We start from the raw sequence: 20,348 nt of genomic DNA on the forward strand, positions 1-20,348 counted from the left end.
TAAAATGAAATTTTGGAGGTGGGAGTCACAAATAGCTATTTGTGATACAAGTGCGTAAAATAGGCGACTTTTGATGAGTGTGAAATTTGCAGCAATAGACGATTACGAAGAGCTGAAGGCAAATACTGCAACAACACGAGTGACAATGCCTGTGCACACGTGTATCACATGCTAGTAGTTGTACCAACCACCCGAGAAATTTATTTAGCAGCTTTACAGTTCGCGCATCATTTAGAGGCATGGAAGCCTTTACTTTCGAGGTGTGCTTTGTAACAAAAAAGTGGGAACTTTGAGTATAAGTGTTTGAGTTCAAGTATAGTTTTATCAATATCTATCTTGTCACTTCAGATATAACTATAATTTCTTCATATAATCAATTTCTTTATATAAAATAAACAGTAATAAAAACTCGCTGTTAGGTATATGAAAATCGCCACGTTGTGTTGTCATTTTTTGCTCAATCTTGCTTCACCACTTCTTCCACGGCAATATGTGTATGCCGTACATAGAAGTTGATCAGCTGCGAGGTCCACATGGCGCACTATCACTCCATCCAATCATATTAGTTATGAATTCACGCTTTTTCCTGCAATTTTCTAAGAGTTTCACACAAGTAGATTGCTGAGGTAGTTTAACCACGAATATTGGTGGGATGTTCCGTGATGTGTCATTACTTGTAAGAACTCTACGGCGGTAAATAGACGAAACATCATCTTTTGTGAGCGGCACCTCCAAAGCAGCAGCAATCTTGCAGAAAGTAGCGGGCAAATCCTCTAACTGTTTGACAGGTAACCCGTGAATCACAAGTGTTGAAGAAAGCGCATTTTGCTCTAGATTATCACATCTACTCATTAGACTAGAATTTTGAGTCTTAAAACTCGGTTCTCATCTGAAGCAGATTCAGAATGCACTTCAAGCTTAATGATATCCGTCACGTTCGAGGATGTAGTCTTCTATAATACCGCAATGCGGAAAGTATTTTTAACGACATCAACTTTTATTTCCTTGATGGCTCATTTAAATGAAATATTAAATACCATTTGTTTGGCCTGAAAATTCTCCAACAGGGTAACGATTTTTAGAAGGCCAGACTCCTGTCCCTTAGCAACAGCATTGGAAATTAGTGCTTCAACTCCTGGCCCTAGCGTGGCAGAAGACATCCCTGGCTTACTAATATCCCCTTCAGACGAAAAAGAGAGAAGAGACCCTCGATGACGAGTACTTTCCTTGTCCAAGGATTTAGAGCAATTAATGCAGTTCCAAACCTTTTGTTTTTTAGTGATACTATCAATGTCCTTAGTTGCCAAATTCAGACAGGTTATATGTGACAACCCACTACACTTTCCACAAGCCAGAGTATTTATCGACACTCTTACTATTAATCTAGTACAAACAGCACATGCCACCATATTGGAAACGTAACCCGCACGAAGCTCCAATGTCGAAAGGTAAAATAAACCGATTTACTGAATGAAAGCAACAAAACAAAATGTATTTATTTGTTCCCTAGAGTAATTTTAACACCACAAAACATTCATAGTACCTACACTTTTTTATAAAATCCGTAATTTAACTAATATAACGAAGCGATAGTACACACGTCATGTGCAAACGACCAGGGCCGTCATTCTCTTTCTATCAACTCAGCTTGAGAACTTGGAATACTAAATAAAGGTTTTGTCAAATATTCGTCCAATTAGAATGATTAGGATTACTAACTTGCGCGTAAAAATAACATGACTTCCGTCAATTGGTTGAAGGGACAATGTTTAATAATGCCTTCAATTGTTTTTACATATGCCAATTCTGATTAGAACAAGTACCAATGGTGATCAACATACCGAGACTTCCTTCAAATGATTTCATAGCTGCTCCTACAGCAGTTTCCAATTGAATAATATTCATGCCAGTTTCAGATGTTTTTTCGTTTACAATTATTTCTAAATTCATATCAGTATTGCTTAAAACCCTATCAATGGCTGAAACACAGAAAGAAAATGACTATGGGTTAATCAATTTCCACTTAAGATTATCCTATATAATGCTTTAATCCTACATTTTAAAAGCAAAACATCAATAGCATAGCAAAATTACCAGTTAGCTTCACCCACAAATTATTTGTATTGAAGTACTTAAACTTCTTGATGGATTTGAATTCATCCACATGGTCTTTCGGTACTTGAGCGATCTCTAAAAGCCGAAGTTTGTTTTCATATTGAATGAGAGTACCACCCTAAAATAAAGTAAATAGATTAGGAATTTTCCGTCTATAATATTATGCAAACACGTGACCGTCCGCAAAGAAGGGACATAACGCCCAGGTGATCCTACCCGAGTCCGCAAGCAGGTATTTGAGTAGTAGAAAGGCGCCTGCAAAAAGTACCCCCTTTACTTACAGTTATACCTCTTCTATCGGAATTCGATTGTTTGTTTTTCGTATTCAAAATTAAGTATAATTAACAATTTCAATTTGTAATTTTTATACAACTATCAAAAACATGTACTAAAATGTTAATTATTACCACATACACAGACTTTTTAATTTTTAACAGCTATAGTGTTAAGTAGCGGGATTAATTTTCGCAACCATCTTATTCCGTCTCTTAGTGCGCTTATTATGCCTATTTTGTAGCTTAATAACAAAAAAAAAACTAATAAATGTTACAAAAATCTAGATTTTTGAAAATAAATGAGCAACTTAAAAACTATCGACTGGTGTAAAAAAAGCAACTAAAAGTGGACTTTTCGGGCGGTAAGTCCCTTCTTTGCGGGAGATCAAATATCGTTTAAATTTTTCGTATTTAATACAATATCTTCTTAATATTGGAAATACAACAGTAATATAGATGATATATTTTATTCACGCCTTCGATACCCATCGATTTCCAATTGAAGAAACCCTCGTGACCTCCCACAACCTACTAATGTCGTCTTTAAATTTGTTAAGAAAATGATTCATTTCGCCTACAAAAGGATTACTTTTTCATATTGGGAAACCTCAATCAATAGCGACATAGACAGTTGTCAAAAAAGGTTAAATTATTGATATGGAGACAACTTTTTTTTAACTTGGAATATAACACTACCGTAAGTTAAAAAGTTCCTCATTGTAAAAGAACACATCTATTGACATTTTAATGAGCTCTCAGATTTTCTAAAAATAGCATTTTCGATAAGATAGAAAAATAAGCTTAAAAATATTAAAAGTCTAAATTTTTTTTAGAGAAAAACCTTCCTCTATCAGGAAGCACATGTAATTGTTACCTATAAGGAAACAAAGTGCTCATGGAATAAGCACAAATAATTACACCCATAATGAATACACTTATAGTAATACGCAAGGTATTTTATTTATTTATTTATCTGTTTCCTGTCTTGTACGAAGGTGATTTCATGTGAAAGATCAGATTTTTTCAACTTTTAAACAATACATATTATTATCAATAATAAATATGAAATATGTTAAACTTACTTTCGATTATCTGGTGCATTTTAAATTTGTGTGATAACAATTATTTTTAATATTGATTAGAGAAAGAAAATTCCTTAGTTCCGGCAGGAATTGAGCCACATGTAAAATGATTACCGCTCGAGTGGTCTTACCACTCAGCTACGGAGCATCGAGAATCCTTTTTGTCAAAACCGTACTTGATGTGTTTCAAAGTAACATTTTATGCGTACACAGATTTTCCATTCTAGTAAGAAATTAATTATTTTGACCAATTCCTGGTTAGTTGCACGTACCACCAATAATTGTTCTTACAAAAATACCTCTCCCTAGGGATCACGCGACCTTGAACGTCGTGGGAAGGCTTAAGGTTCTTATTTCACTGTAGATCTGGGATAGGTAAACTAGAGAGACTGCATCGCGAGGTGCAGCTATTCTCGGGAACTGACTCACTCTAGTCTGTGGGGCCTAAACTAAGACGGGAACCTTCCATAAAGTTAGGCAAAGCCTTCTTGAATGTCAAGTGCGCGAATTATCATGCTTTCAAGCCATCATGTGATCGCCGTGTGAAGGCGAATCCCCTACTATAGATAGACCAGGAGTCTGCCAGCGCAGCTTTGCAGGGGGTGTTATTTATTTACCTAGCTTTTCGTGGGATCAAAATAGGTGACACACAAAAAATTATTAAAAAGAATGAGGGTCCAAATTCGAGGCCCTTACCTAACAAAGCGCCAAAGTTGGACAGCACCTCAGGGGCTGGCTACAAGGAGCGACGCAGAATTCTATCATCAATAATATCAATCTTATTGCCATAGTAGAAGAACAGTGAACGGGTCTCTCCACCAACCCTGGTCATACAGGGAAAGGATTAGTGGCTTGTGAGGGTAGTGCTCCATATATAAAGGGCCACGCGAAAAAGTACTAAGGACATGCATAACCGTGTAGATGTGTAATTTGCTATGGCTTTTTTTTCCAGGCGATGCTGAGGTGTCTCTGCTGTTAGTCTGTTACACAAACTTTCACTATACAGTATGGGGGAGGCATTAACATCAAGGACAGAGGAAGAGATTTAATTGAATACCTATCGGGCACTGAGCTGGTGATTCTAAATCATGGTTATACTGCAATATTCCAGATTAAAAACAGGAGTTAGGTTCTCGATTTGACTCTATGTTCGGAATATCTGAGGAGCAGGATAGTGGGCATAAAATTCTCCGGTGAGGAGTGTATCTCGGACCACAAATATATTTTGTTCCACTTAGCCCTAGGAAAACCAGCGGTTTCAAATATCCGAAACCCGAGGAGTTTAACAGGGCAAACCGAGATAACTGCTTTCAGACTGGGACACCTAAAAGACGGCTTAGTATGATACAACAAAAACATAATAATTCACAAACTTGAAGATTGGACGGGCTTCTGCGAGGAATCAAAGAACATTCTGGACACAGCGAGACTCCACAAGCTCCAGGCAAGAAAGCTGGAAGCCAGCCTCTGGCTCATAACCAAGAATACTGGGAACAAACCAATGGTTACCGACTGGCAAAAGCCATCCTGGAATACACGTATAGGATAAACAGAGTCAGGGATACCGTGCAATTACCTAAAAAAGACATGAAGACAGTGGTTCAGATGATTACAGGGCACAACCACCTCAACTATCACATACATACAATGGGATTCAACCCCACGACAGAGTGTAGAAAATACGACAGGGATGATGAAAAATCCATTAATATATCATGCCAGTGCCCGGCATTAGCTAAGATCAAGCAAAAAAACCCTTGGGGCCCACATCATGGGACCTGAGGAAATTATAACGAGATCAGTGGCTGATACACTGGGCTTCACCAAGAGGTTTGGAGTTAACAATTAGGAGGGAAAAATATGACAAATAAATGAAAATCAATGTACATCGTGATTACTTAACCTCACTAGTCGATACCCCTTAACATGAAAATAATTAAATCCATAAGAAAATGGAAAATGTATGTCTAGATAAAAAGGTTATATCAAAAAGAATATGTACGACTTTAAAAAAACTACTCTCGATCCTCCGTAGCTTAGTGGTAAAAAGATCTGCCCCGCAATCAGTTTACGTGTGCTGCGATAACCACTAGAGTTAAATTATCTTTTTTTTTCTAATAAATTGTTAACGGTAAAAGGTAAAAATAGTGAAAATATTATTTTTCCTTAAATTCAAATAATCATTTATTCATGAGGTTAAACAGAACAGAACAGATAGACAAATCACTAAGCAGCCTACCAGAGGTATGAATCGTAGCCGAGTGCAACCGATTAGCTTCGAGACCTGTCATCATATTGTGCTAGTGCTCATGGGTTTTCATATCTTTAAGTTCATCCTCAACACTTCCCCTCAACCATAGGCACACGGTATCTTGTATATTAAACACTCTATCTAACTTAAACCCGTCGAGTTCAAATTTCAGTAACTCGTGCAACTCTAGTATCAGCAATCTGGGACCCTCTTTGGTACGGTCATCTTTCTATGTTAATCCTCTTAGCTCTTCAGCCACTGTTTTTTATGTCTCACCTCCAGGTCTTAGCCAAACGTCAGCTAATTTATTAAATTTTCGATCATTACGTTTAGCACATATTAATGATAGATCTCTTTTATCAAAGTTCAGTTATATTATAGACCTGATTAACTTATATAGCCTAAATATTTGAGCTATCTCCGATTCGTGGCTCCATACAGAAATTGTCATTTCGGCGATGGCGGGTAATGGCTTCAATGTGATAAAAACGGACCGAAGGAATCTTTTTGCCCGTGCAGAGGGAGGCGTACTTATCTACATTATAGAAGACTTGCGGTTTGACTTGTTGGTCGATGATTCCTTGCCTCTCAGGAGGTACTTGACAGAGGATATCCCGGTATACATCTGCGCAATAATAGTACAATTTAAGAAAATAATAATTGGCATAGTAGCTGTATACTGATATCCTTAGTCAAGTGTTGCTTGTGACGTCGATTTAGAGGATGCACTGATTTTTGCGAGCGGGGCAGCGGACTATATACTATGTGCAGGAGATGTCAATATTGATGTCTCTCGTACGGACCAACCAGGTTGGTTGATATTTTATAATCTCGTTCGCTCTTTTCCCCTGAATGATAATTTATCGAGAAACCTACGCGAGCTACAGATAATTTATATTCAACAATTTATTTAATCTTGATAAGTGAAAAATTATAGTAAAAATTACAGTTTTCTTCATGTTCACTGTGGGCACAGGCTGTATGCCGGGTATATTCCGCTTTGGGGGCGATTTCAAGGAAGTGGGTATAGGTATGTTCGATGCGGCAGCAAGAGCGGCGAATTGAGACAATGTACAAATGGCTGAAATAGTGGACGACAAGGTGAATTGCTTCTTTCAAATTGTGCTATATCTGACAGACTCCTTTTGTCCAGTTCGAAAATTTAGAATTGCCAGATCCAAACCTCCATGGTTCTCAAATGCAGTCAAAAAGATATCGCGAGTCAATGATAAATCATGATCTAAATGGCGAAGGAATAGAACGGACCCTAACCACGCGAAATACGCTTACCTTCATAAACTCACAACGGACTCTCCTCCATCTATCAAAGATACTGGAAAAAATTTGCCTGCAGCAGCTCTCTCTATACATAAGCCAAAATGGGTTACTCCCAAATCATCAGACCGATTTCAGGAAAGGTTTCTCGGCGGCTACAAGCCTGCCACATGTATTAGATGAGATAGGTCGATCACTGAACCGTTCAGATGTCACTATTTTATACCTAATCGACCTGACTTGGGCGTTCGAAAATCTCGAACACAAACTTCTTCTAGCCAAACTGAAATCTAAGGGAATCTTTGGGACAGGAATGTCTCGGTTTAGTAGTTTTCTCTTGAAAAGAAGCCAGCGAGTTAAAATTTTGAATACCTTAACTTTCCGATCGTCATCCATTCGCCCACTAAGGAAAGGGGTGTCACAGGGTGCTGTTCTTAGTCCGCCTCTGTTCTCGGTTTATACCAACGACCTTCCAGACCCCTTTATAAAATTTCTGTCGATTTGATCTAGATGCGGGTATCGCATTGTTCTCCCAGGCTCTGAAATTCATCGTGGGGTGGGCTGAAGAGCGAGCACTATAAGGGACGAAACGACTGAACGCTTTCGCAAGAAAGCATGATTTTTTACATTCTCATCAGAGAAAGTATTAGATTTGTCTGTTTGTTCGTGGATAGTTTTTTTTTAGTCAGGACGATAAATTTTTAAAAAATTAAAAGATTGGATTGTTCTTTGCTACACTCTTTTAGTATCTTAAAATGAAGTTCAAGTTCGTTAGCCAGCCATTTAGGAAAAAAATTCAAAAAGTGAGCACATTTTGAATATTTTTGAGACTTTTTTTAAAATTCAAAAATTTTCTATGCATATATTCATAGTATTCAAAAGGAGAACATTTTATCCTAATGACTTTTATTGATAAAGCAAAATTTACTGGAGTTATAGAATTTACAAAATTCTAAAAAAACATACGAATCATTACATGAAAAAAAGCCAAGAGAAAAAAAATATTTTTTTTAATGCTCTCGATGATTCTCATAACAACTTTTTCAATTTTCTTGAAAAATTGAAAATTAAGATTTTCATAGCATAAAGAAATAATGGAAAGTCAAAAATTATATTTTTTCATTGAAATATTTATTATTAGCATAAAATATTAACTATGACTCTCGTTTGAAACTAATCGCCCCCCTCAACCCCTAATTAATTAGAAACCAGACCATATGTGTAACGTTTAAGTCCCAAAAATAAAATTGAAAACGAGGAAATTCAGTTTTAATAAAACGGCAGAAGTTGCAATAAAATGTTTAATAAAAAATGTATTTTTAAGGAAAGTGCATTTCTTTCAACGAGGCAATGAAACTATGTCTGCTTTAATATCAATGCATGTTATGAATTGTAATAACATACATTTGTGGAAATGATATACAATTTGAGGGACAAAATCGAGTGCGCAGCACGATATACCGATGAGAATGTGTTCTTCAAAGCCGAAGAAACTGTAACAAAATAGAATTTAGTAGTACCAAATTACAATTTTCGATACAAAGTCCGAGCGCGGAGCGCGAGGTAAATACATTATCGAGCGCGAAATGATAGGACCAACAGTCCCGTGCCCTAGGCGCACTCAAACTCCTGAGCCGCGCGCGTAGCGCGCGATGAGAATATGCCCGCTAAGCGGGCGGATTTTTCTCTTTATAAAAAGTAATTTGATTCTTGTCTTCGTTTATCTTTAAGCTTCGCATTTTAATATAAAGTCTAGAGTAGTTCACAGTATGGTACCACAATCTGTCCCTTTCTAATTCTGCAATGATCTCAGAAACATTATATTCAACACCTAGTTTTTTTAAAGCTTCTTTTACTTATAGCTTAAAAAAGATTAAGAGGGTAAGGTTTGAAAGCTGCTTCAAGCTCTACCTCGCCCTTTAGATTCATATGTTATATCTGATCGCCATGTACATACCCTTTTTTACAAAATCAATAAATATTTATTATTATTGATCAAAACCTTTACTCGGGTGAACACAGACTAAGTCAAGTGACTGATGCGATTAGGATGTTATAAATCAATCCAATACGATGCTCGAAATCCCCTGCGCTGATGTAGCTATACAATAACGAGCGGCCGCGAACGTTGGAGGTGACAACAGTCACCCCTGGATGCTTTCTTAGAGCTACCATTTGCCACTCCACAGATTTTTAATCACTTGCTTCCTGATGGTCAAGAAGGTTTCTTACTACACGACAGGTATTCAATAAAACCGCCTTCTGAGTAGCAGCCAATACTCAACTGACTCCTAAATATTCAAAACGTTGAGCGCATTTTGTATGCACATGTTTTCTTCCTCCTTTGCCATGATATTACCATTCGCTGGTGCCGAGAATTCAATCACGTAAATTATCTTCGTCTTTAGATCTTGTAGGACAATATTAGGCTTTGTAGCACTGATACTTTGAGTGGTAGAAAACAAGAAATTGCAGTAGATCTTACACTAATTATTCTCTACAACGGACTCCAGTTCCCCGTGGCATATAGCACGACGGGCATTAGATCAACATGATAGAAATGCCGAAGATGGTAATATAACACTTTTAGAACCGCACTGTGTCTCTCTATGCACCCGAATCGTGGATACTTTGAGCATCCAGTGAGAACATGTTTAATTGTTTTTGATTCTTGCTTGCATGCTCGGCAGTTGGTATCGCCATCAGGTATATTCACTATGCGCGCACGATAAACTAAGGTGTTTATAGCGCCGTCTTCACAGGCAAAAAGAAATCCCTCCGTCTTCGATCTTAATCCAGCAGATTTGACAAACATGTTGGAATGACCCATCGATAGCTCTTGTTTACGTATAATGCCGTAGAATTTACCATGAAGGGGCTTGCTATCATGTTCCTTTAGTAGAAGCGAATGTTCTGCTTCCTGTACACGACTTTTAAGCACCAAAGGCGTTAGTGATGCTAGGCCATCTGTAGTGTTGCTGGAATGAAATGGGAGACCAAGATCCTCTACAGCCCTATCTGCGGCTCGGTAGAGAAACGTCGCAACATTGACTACTTCTTTTGGCGTGCGAATCGCATTAGAGAATCTGTGCTTTTTAGAAATGAGCAGGCTGTAGCTAGAACCGGTCTTCGATGAAGACACTCTAAGCTCAGCAAACCACGATCCCCTTTATCTCGAAGGAGGTATATACGAGGTACAGAAGATCTATGATGATGCCTTCAATGGATTGTCATCATCTTGCGTGTGCTTCGTTCAAATTGCTTCAACTCATCGACGTTCCATTTGACTGCACCAAATGTGTAAAGCAGTATAAGAAAGTCCAAAATGATGGTCGCGTGCGTCTTAATCTTCCCAAATAATTCGGAAGCACAAATTTTGCTGAAAATTTTGCGATACTTTTTTTCAAGGGCCGTTTTTAACACACGCACATCTTGGGTTTCCGCTTACGGTATTCCAAGATATGCATGTTTTTCCATTACCAAGATGTTAAATGGTATTTCCACCTATGATTTGAAGATCCTGATCGTCACGGGCTGATGTATTTTCTAGTACACTCTGGTGTAGATGGACGCAGACACGCTTGTCCAGTCGAAAGCTCATGCCAATGGCTTTAGAGTACCTATTCACTGTGGCCAAAAGGATTGCAAGGTTCTCTTTTGATGAAGCAAAGAGTTTAAGGTCGTCTATGTATAAAGGGTGGTTGACCTTAAATTCTCTTCTGTTCGGTGGGCCACATATGCATCCAGAGCTTCTGCCGTTGAGGATAATAGATACAGACAAGAGGGAGATGCAGAAAAGTATCGGACTTAATGAGCCTCGTTAGAAGACTCCCTTCATGTATGTAATATAAATGGTAGTCACTTGACTTTTGTTAGATATTATGAGAAATCTTGTTCCCCACAAGACCATAAGCCTTTCATATATCTCACTATTTTCGGATGCACATTCAGGCACTCAACGAGTTTAATAAATAGCTCATAGTTCGTGTTATCAAGCGCCCTTCAGTAGTAAATCCAAGCCATGGACACATTGCTCGACATATATTAATATCCTTTCTTTGAGGATGCCAGTGAATAGCTCGTAGTTTCAACTAACCACTTCGGGATGGGTTGTTTTCCGTTTAAGAAAGTATTAAATATACAATCTAGATGTTGGTGCGTAGAAGTAAACTTCTTCCACCAAAAGTTGTTGATTTTTAAGGTATTAGGACAGTTTGCAGCAAATTTCGTTCTTAAATTGTATCCTTTTTCCATTTTCGTCTCAAACTTCGCACTTTCGTAATAGAGACGCACCAATTCCTCTTTCATTGTGGTATCCCACGTGATGCTCTCCCACGGTGTCTCTGTTGAGGTGGTTGGCTGTAAATAGCTAACGCTAGCCAAAGCATTCTCAGCAGGCACAGTTGATATTCCACTGCTTACCGTTTGTCACAGATGTTCCTGCTGGCCAGCTGTTTGATAAAATGTTAGGTAAAATTACCTTAAATGTAGTGGAGTAATGCTTTGAAGTTCATGAATAATCTCCCACATTAATTGAGTTATATTTCGCAAACTTAAAACAGTACTACTTAGAAGGTTTGAAATAATAAAATTAAATATAACTTAAAAGACATGGCAATTTATAAGAAATCTATGAAATCAAAATGTATTATTAATTCTGTATGAAAAGCGAGATACATTTGACATGAGTTTATGTGGAGGAACAGTTCACTTTAGCCCTATATCGCATCCAGCATTAGGAGCTAAGGATACGATGTCATATCGCTGCAATGAATAGAAATATTTAAAACACTAAAAAATTAAGAAACCGATAATACAGCTTATAACACACCTTCTAACGCACCTTGTATCTATATAAATTAATGACTGAATTTTGAACGAATTAGTAAGAAGTTTTCCTTCGAAATGTTGAGAAGCAGTTCATCGCTTAATCGCTGAGTGGCGTCTTGCCGCCAGTCTCTTGGAAGCATTAGAGTTTATATGTAAGTCCCAAACAAAAACATTTAATCCACTTTCTACTGAAAAATCTAACGCTATATAATTCAGAATAACTTAAATGAATTTCGATACTTTGATCCTAGAATTTTCGATACTTTGTTCCGATTGTTTTTGTTTTCATTCCGAACACATGTACTAGTGTCCCAAATAGTTAATTCCAAGAACTTGAAATGTTTCGCTAACACTCTTACTATTAATTTCCAATCGAGAGAATACAGTCGTATTTACAACTTTATTTTACAAGTCTATTTTTTCGGCAAAGAATTTTTCTAAAAACCTAGAAATAGGAAATTTTCATAGCTAAGAAAGCCTTCTTGACCTCTACATTTCTAATATTCTATTTGACCAACACGTATTTGCAATTGCAGTATTTTTTTTCATAAAATTAAATTTTTTTATTGTAAAAACGAACATGATAATGAGAACAGTCTTTCGAATAAAGTTCCCAAAATTTATTAGGATTTGCATTATATTCTGCAGTTTCTAGGGAATATTCCCACATTTTTGTAGACATTGTCGAAAGTTCTGGGCAAATGCCTTGAACTAATATATATATCATTAGATATCCTAGGTTTTAGGGAATTTACTAAAAACTTTCAAAAACGTCTATAAATCTTTGAAAATATTTCATAAAATATTTGGAAACATGCATTTGCCCAAGGAAATTATGCATAAATCCCTATTACTATTATTGCTCGGGAAGGCAGGGCAGTAACTGAAAAATTTACAACATTTATTTTCAGTGTCTATTATTGATTTTTCAAGTTTAAATATTAGAAATAAATAAATATACGTAAATCATGGACACACATAAAATATTCAGGTGTCCTGTACAGAGCAGTCTCGCCGCCAGCTCCTGGCTGAACTCCACGTGGGTCTTTAATGAAAGTTTCCGAGAAAATATCCGTGCGTTTCCTTGTACATTGGCTGTTGGAAGAATTTTTGAACATCTAGTTTCTTTATATGGGCTTCAAGAAGTGAGGCACCTGGATCGAGCAATACACTTTCCTCAATTCTGATTTTATAAATTCATGCCAAGCGTCTCAGCTGCCTACTCCACGAGCTTTGTAAAGGAACGCTCCTTTGCTAATTATTTCGTGTTTTCTGACCATTTTTTAGGAGAACACATCTTCCATTTAAATTGATGTAAGCTGTACCCAGAACAATTCGGCTAAGAAGCCAATGGATATTTTGACGTCCGTGCCCACTATGACTGCGTGAATTGTACATTCGCGGAATAGAAAAATTGATATGGAACCTCTTCTGAATATAAATGACCTTTCACTTGGCGACATCAAAGGCCTTTGTTCGTTCTTCGTCCCTTGAACCACCACAAAAGAGTAATGTAGAACAGGGACGGTAAGCACGTAAATCTCAGATACCTTACTCAACGCCGACAAATTTGAAGAACTAATCTGTCGAAAAAGACGCTTGTAACTGCTTCGGAGAGACTCCTTTACCGACGTTGCGTCCTGAATGCGACTTTGCGCCCGCCGAGGCATGTGTTGGGCTCTTGCTAGTCAAGATTTCTAATAACACTTATAGCACAAGCTCAGGATCCTCGAAAACAAAAGTAAACTTTCCTTTCTTCAGATTAATCTTGGCATATTTATCCAATTCCAAGTCCATAAGTAGAAGTCCGATAACTTCCCGTCCGATAATTGTACACTCCCTTTAAAACGTCATCACGCGTACGTCACGCACACTAATTGTGGTTCTCCCACTACGTGTGCTATTTTGTTCATTCTTCTTCTTCGCGTTCTTCGTTGGCGCTACACCTGCTTTATAAAAGCTTTGTATATCCGACTTTCACCCGGGTGATTTAAAGAAAGCAAACGTTAGTTCATACGACGTCGACTGATCCCCCGCATTTATGTGAAAGATGCTTAATCCGGGCTTTTAGGAGTGAGTACTCCAGTTAGATAAGATTTCATGCATGTTCCTCAACCCTGATATTGAAGTCAAGGCCGAGTGTTTCAGCAGCCTTCTCAGCCTCTTCGTACAGAAACCCACCTTTGCCCACTTATCCGTGCTTCCTGATCATTTTAGAAAAAAGGTCCCATCCATTTTCAACTACATGTGCGGTACCAAAAATAATCCTGTTGTGAAGACAGTCAAGATTCAGTATTCCGCGACAACCTTGACTACGTGAGATGTAGTGTCACCGAACAGAAGACTTAAGGTGCATGCTTTTGTTCATGGGCATATCCTTTCGTATCCCGATATCAAGAGATCTGAGCTTACCCTTCGTCCACAAAACCACTTTGCTGACAATTCCAAAGACCAAATCTGCCGAATAAGACGTTTGTATCTGCTTCAGACAGTATCCTTTATAGATCTTACGTCCTGAATGCAGCTCTGGGGCACGCTCAGGTATATACGTATAGGTATCTCCAGCGACACTGTGTCGTATACCACTTCTGTCGACAAGTTCAGGGTCTAAGGGGATGCCATTAAGTTTTCATCGCTCCAAATAAACATTGGCGCATTTCTTCAAACCAAACTCTATTCCAATCTCTTGAGAGTATTACTCGACAATCACTTGAGCTAGGGTAGTTGCTCTTTATTTTTAGCATAGATCTTAAGATAATCTATGTAAAATACATAAGTAACCTTATGCATTCGATTTCCAGGTTTGCCACAACAGTTCCCTTTGAAATGGCAAAGTGCTAGAGATCGTGGCAATAATGTGACACAAACGAGAAATTCACGGAAAACAATTCACGCTTTTTTCTTTGTGTCTTCTGACAAATCTACTAATTTTACGCACCTCCATTGAAAAAAAACTTATTTTACAAGGATTATTTCAGTACTGTCCCTGCATGACATTTTTTTGACAAATATAAGTGTCTGCAAAAAATGAAGGAGAGATGATAAAGTCTTCTACATGTGCTCAAATGATATATTAAGAATTTGACTACAACCTTTAATAGTGAAGTGTGTAAGGCTGGTATGTAGAGCCATTAAAAACTATTGTTTAAGTCGCGCGCCGTAATAATAATATTTTTTCGTAGGTGCTTGAATTTTAAAATTAAAATTGTTTTAAACGGCGAAACAATTTTTACTCTGAAGTTTCTTCACCTTTATACGGCGAAACATGCTATTATATTGGTTTCATAGAAAAAAAATGTTCAAGCTGGAGTTTGACGTTTGACATATTCAACTCTATCCAGACTTTAAATTCATACATTCACTTGTAATTGCTAAGAAGTTAACAACTTTAAATACATAGTATGTTGCATTACAGAGGATGAAACACAGCGATTGCAACGAGTGTGAAGTTTGCTGCCTGAGCGAAGCGAGGGCTGCATTGACACGAGTTGCGATCGTTGTGTTAGATTCCTAGTAATGCATATTATTTGTCATAAAAAATCTATTGAGAATTCGAGTTCAGGTGCCTATATACCCTACCTTTCTACCTACCTATCTGTGTACCTTAGAGTTGAATAAAAATGTTTCAACCCTAGGGATGCAAACACCGGCTTTCAGCGCATTCTACACGTACCGAAACTTGAAGACAAAATGTTTCAACCCTAGAGAAGCAAACACCGTTTTTCAACCCGCTCTACAGGTATCGAAGCTCGCAGTTTCAATAGAGGTGCTATGAAAAGTAATTTTTCACTTTTTTAATTCTTATAAGCCTTCGTTTAGAAATTATAAAGAAAAAAGTCCGCAAAATGTCTTGAAATCCTCCGGTCCCAAACTACAAATTCAAAATTGCTAAATTATGTTAACAATATTTTATAATATTTTAGATTAACAGATAATATAAATTATATTTAGTTCAAAACAATAATATTCCAGAAGAGGGTTCAGCATTTTTGAGCTGAGGATTAGATTACAGAAATCACTTTAAAGTCTATCCCTTTTTGAATAGTACTTTTTATGAAATATCAGACCATCTTCCATAATAATGTATCCTTTTATAAAATGATAATATACTTTTAAATTTTGACGATAGAATGAAGTAAATAATCAAAATACTCATTTTGTCGATGCTTCTAAATATTTTTACCTGCTCTGCATATAATTTAAAAAGATTTTTACAAATTCTTATTCATCTTTGTGACTCTTATGTCACGCTATCCGGCCTCTAGGTTGAAGCTATTCCTTTTTGAAAGGCTACGACTATGTTTACCTAAATTCGGTGAGCACAGAACACAATTTTTCGTTGAGCTTATATACATCGTTTTTAAAATGGATAGCCATCACAAATATACTTTGCCCAGTTTGAAAAGTTGTTATTTCGATAATCTAATTGTCTAAAATAGTCAACTTTTTATCAATCATCCTTAAAATCTTAAATCATGTGATTTCTGCTCGATGAAAGAAGTATTTGAAATTAAGAAAAATATGGTTAGTTTTACCATAATAAATGCCTACTCCGAAAGACATGGCTTAATGGTTTAAAATTATAATAACAAAGGAGAATAGTAAATATAATGAGTTTAGTAAACGTTTCAAAACATGCTATACGAAAATCTTTTCTCCTAGAATAGGGGTTGATCTTTTTTTTAAATATATAAAGGACCCCGTAACACGCTATGGGCATAAAGCCAAAAACTCAAAGGGTCCCAAGGTAAGGCCCCCCGAAGTCAGTATAATGGGGTGTCGGCTCTACAAGTCCACTCGGTCATTTTCCTTACTTGGAAGAGTGGTTTCGGTTATTTGACTGAATTTTTGATATGTTACGCGTCTCGGCATCCGGAATGAATATCTCAATGGGCACAAAGCCTAAAACTCAAAGGGTTCCAAGATAAGGCCCGCCGAAATTAGTAAAAAGACTAGAAAAAGCCACATTCTGACTAGTTTATGCTCTGAATAATAGCACAACTATTTCTGAACTAAACAGAAATACAAAAAAAAATTATAAAACTTGATTTAACAAATAAAAAACGTGAGGACTTGGAAATCTAAAACAAGAAAAAACATAAAACTAAAGAACTTTATAACTACAACGACTGACAGACTGACGATGACAAAGGAGTTTAAGTCCAACTTTGCAACCTCCGCGTGGTAATCTCTGGGTAATGCTACTGCAAGCGGCAACGGCCATTCCTTTTTAAATCTTTCATTTACTTTATATTGGTGGTACGTTTCCAATAAGAGTGAATGGCCTAGTTTACGAATAGAGCCGACACTCCCACCGCACTGACTTCAGCGGGCCTTATCTTGGAACCCTTTGAGTTTTGGGCTTTGTGCCCATGGAGACATTTGTTCAGGACGCCGAGACGAGTAACATATAAAAAATTCAATCAAATAACCAAAACCACTTTTCCCATAGGCGTGTTACGGGCTCCTTTAGATGATAAAAATGTATTTCTTATATGGATACCACAGCTAAAAGCACACTGTTTTTCTCAGACGACAAGGCTATTATCACACAATCAAACTAAGAAATCACGTGACTTCAAACATTCCTTTAAATAATAAGGAAACTGAAAATAGCTTTGAAATAGGCGATGTCCATAAACTGAATCATTTTCAATCGCAGAAAATCTCATAAAGACGAAATGCCGCCGTAATCGTAAAGAAGCAGTATAAATGTAACAAAAATTTAATAGTCTTAGCCGCCCGCCATAACCCACAAAGTTTACGGAATAATTTCTTTTAAATCTAAGTAATAATAGTTTTTCAAATTTCGCTCATTTTTTTCGCTCTGACTGGTAACAGACAAATCTGAGTAATCGCACGTTCGCATTCCGAACTGGCAGTTTTTAGGCGAGCAGAACGTACTACATTGTCCTTTCCCTTGTAGCATTTAATTATACGACCTAAAAACCATCTAGAAGGTGGTAACGAATCATGTTTCACAAGAATGATATCACCGACTACAAGATTTAGCTCTTTGTTGAAAAATTTGTAGCGTTTTTGTAAAGACTGTAAATACATAATTAAGAGCCCATCTTCTCCAGTAAATCTCTAAAATTGTCTGCACTAACTGCCATCGGTTTAAACGATTTTCCGGAGTAAATTCCAATGAGGGTTCTGGAATGCTGGCCAAAGGGGCTCCAATCAGAAAATGTCCAGGTGTAAGATAGGAAAATTCTTCGAGCAATAGGACGGGAATTGAAGCAAGCTTCTATACGAGTAAGAAGGGTATAAAACTCTTAGTATGTATCAGTATGTATCAGGAGAAATCCAAACAATTCGTTGATATTCGCAATCCTGAGGGTCAACTAGAATTTGTCTAAACATTTTTTCAATGTCAGCCATATAAACAAAGCGATGTGATCTCCAATTCATAATGATTGTAACTAAATCATTCAGAATCTTGGGACCGTTGTGAAGATGAGAATTCAAGGAAGAATTATTGGAAGTTAAACTGGAAGCGTTAAAAACAACCCTCAACTTTATAGTGGAACTACTTTCCTTTAAGATAAGCTGATAGTTTGTGAAAAACTATTCAATTCCTTTTCTTGAAGAAATTCCATGTGACCGTTTTTGAAAGGTAAGCGTATCGTATAAAGTCCGTCTTTTGTTCGTTGGTAAGTCGTGGCGAAATGTTTATCACCAAACATTTCGTCATCTTTCGAAGTATTTTTAAAGGGAACTTCCAACTCCCAGAAGATGGTTAAGTCTTCATGCAAGACTTCAGTTCAAATAGCCTCATGTGCTGTAACTGGAATGTTCATTTCTATTTTCTTTGTGACTGAAACCGGCCCAGATAATATCCAACCAAAAACGGTAATTTGCGCAGTAAGAGAACCCAATATACCCTGTTGGAGACCAGGAAGTAAACATAAGCCATATTTATCGGCCCCTAAAATCAAATTAACTTGATGGGAGCTAAAAGGATTTGGATCTACTAACCCTAACTCTTTAAACTGATCTTCATTGCCCCCGTTAGATCTTACAGGAGGAGCATACGATGTAAGGTGTAATAATACTAAAGCTTGGGTGTGGACTTTAGGACAGTTCTTTTCTGTAGGAATTAAATAAAATTCTGATAACTTTCTTGAAGAACCAATATTAACTCCTCCAACCTCATATACAACTGCTTTAACCTTTTTGCAGCGTGGACTTCATATTTCCATTGCTGTCTCGGTAATAAAACTACATTCAGATCCTTGGTCCAACAAAACTCTAAAATCTGTGACTTCTTCCATTTTCGGCTTGGAAGGAAATAACAGCCGTAGCGAGTAAGGTTGAGGGCGATAAATTTAGATGATTATTCAGAAAATGAAAAAAAACTTTATCGTCTGCTTCTTTAAGCGAAACATGATTCACCCACACCCCCAGGGTGGAATTGCCGGGATCATTTGATTGTGACGCGAGAGAACCTGAAACTGCCAATTGAGAATTAACCTATGCAGAGTTAGTTGGTGGTAGGGTAGGATTTGAATTATAACCATCGGAATGCAACAGGGAATGATGTCTCCTACCGCACTTGTAACATTTGAATATACCAAACAATTACGAGGTCGATGTCCAGGCGTGAAACAATTATAACAACAATGACTTGTAGCAACTTCCTAACACTTTGAGCCAGACGTTGCATTGTGGCTCCTAATTCTCGATTGTTTTGAAGCCCTACTCTTTCCTTGAGAACTCGCACCAGTTTTTGAAGCTTTAATAGCCTCCAAAATACGTATGCGAGTCTCGAAAAATGAGTAATTTGTTTTATCGTGTAAGTTTTTAAAGTCTTCTAGAATATTATTCGACACATTAGGAAAATTGATAAAGGCTTATAAATGAGTTGAGATTAAAGCTCCCTTGTTGTCAAATCTGGTCTTTAGCGACTCCCAAGTAGAGACAAAATTAGCATCAGTTATCAAAACATGTCTTAAAAAACCTTCAGCTCGCCCTTTAATGACAATTTGAAAAAGTGTAATCTTGTAACATTTGAAAAGGAATCGTTTTGAATTATTAAAGCATTAAATAAATAGCGGAAATTCTCCCAATCCTTGTAGTCTCCTGAAAACTCCGGTAAAATGATTTGATGAAGTTTAACAGGCAAGGAATCATGACGAATAATTTGAGACTGGTGTAAACTTTCATCAGCCTTAGTCTCAGGAGTGCGCAAGACCAATTGATTATACAAAAAATCTCGCGCATTGAAATAAGTATCTTCAATAGCGAGATATTTAGACTTTGTCGAATAATCCAATTTCTCACGCTCAGCCGACGTAGTTCAAGCTTGAGCCTGAGAAATCTCTGATAACTCAGAGAATAATGGATCCATTTTAACAAAAGGAAAAATTTAAATTGACAGTTGCTGATAATTCAGCTAAAATTGAAAAGTCTTAATTTGCAAACTAAACAACTGATTTACTTTAATTTTAAAATGCTCTGACAAGGCGAGCAAATTTGAGTGTGCGAGAGCATAATTATTAATAAAATGTCAATAAA

The 20,348-nt window shown here is 37.1% G+C and overlaps 1 protein-coding gene across 7 annotated transcripts in view; it reads right to left on the reverse strand.

Moving 5' to 3' along the window:
* LOC117166926 (UTP--glucose-1-phosphate uridylyltransferase) overlaps window positions 1-20,348 on the reverse strand; it is a 194,490-nt gene that overhangs the window by 40,076 nt on the left and 134,066 nt on the right. For all 7 annotated transcript variants that reach the window (XR_004466327.1, XR_004466328.1, XM_033351388.1 and 4 more), the window contains exons 7-8: window positions 2,095-2,233; window positions 1,842-1,979 (exon numbers count right to left, since the gene is read on the reverse strand). Coding sequence is in view for 5 of the 7 variants with exons in the window: in XM_033351388.1 (XP_033207279.1) it covers window positions 1,842-1,979; window positions 2,095-2,233 (277 nt within the window). In the remaining 2 variants the exon portion in view is untranslated. The remainder of the gene's footprint in view (window positions 1-1,841; window positions 1,980-2,094; window positions 2,234-20,348) is intronic.

Source organism: Belonocnema kinseyi, chromosome 2, assembly GCF_010883055.1.
Source record: "Belonocnema kinseyi isolate 2016_QV_RU_SX_M_011 chromosome 2, B_treatae_v1, whole genome shotgun sequence".
NCBI classification, from domain to species: domain Eukaryota; kingdom Metazoa; phylum Arthropoda; class Insecta; order Hymenoptera; family Cynipidae; genus Belonocnema; species Belonocnema kinseyi.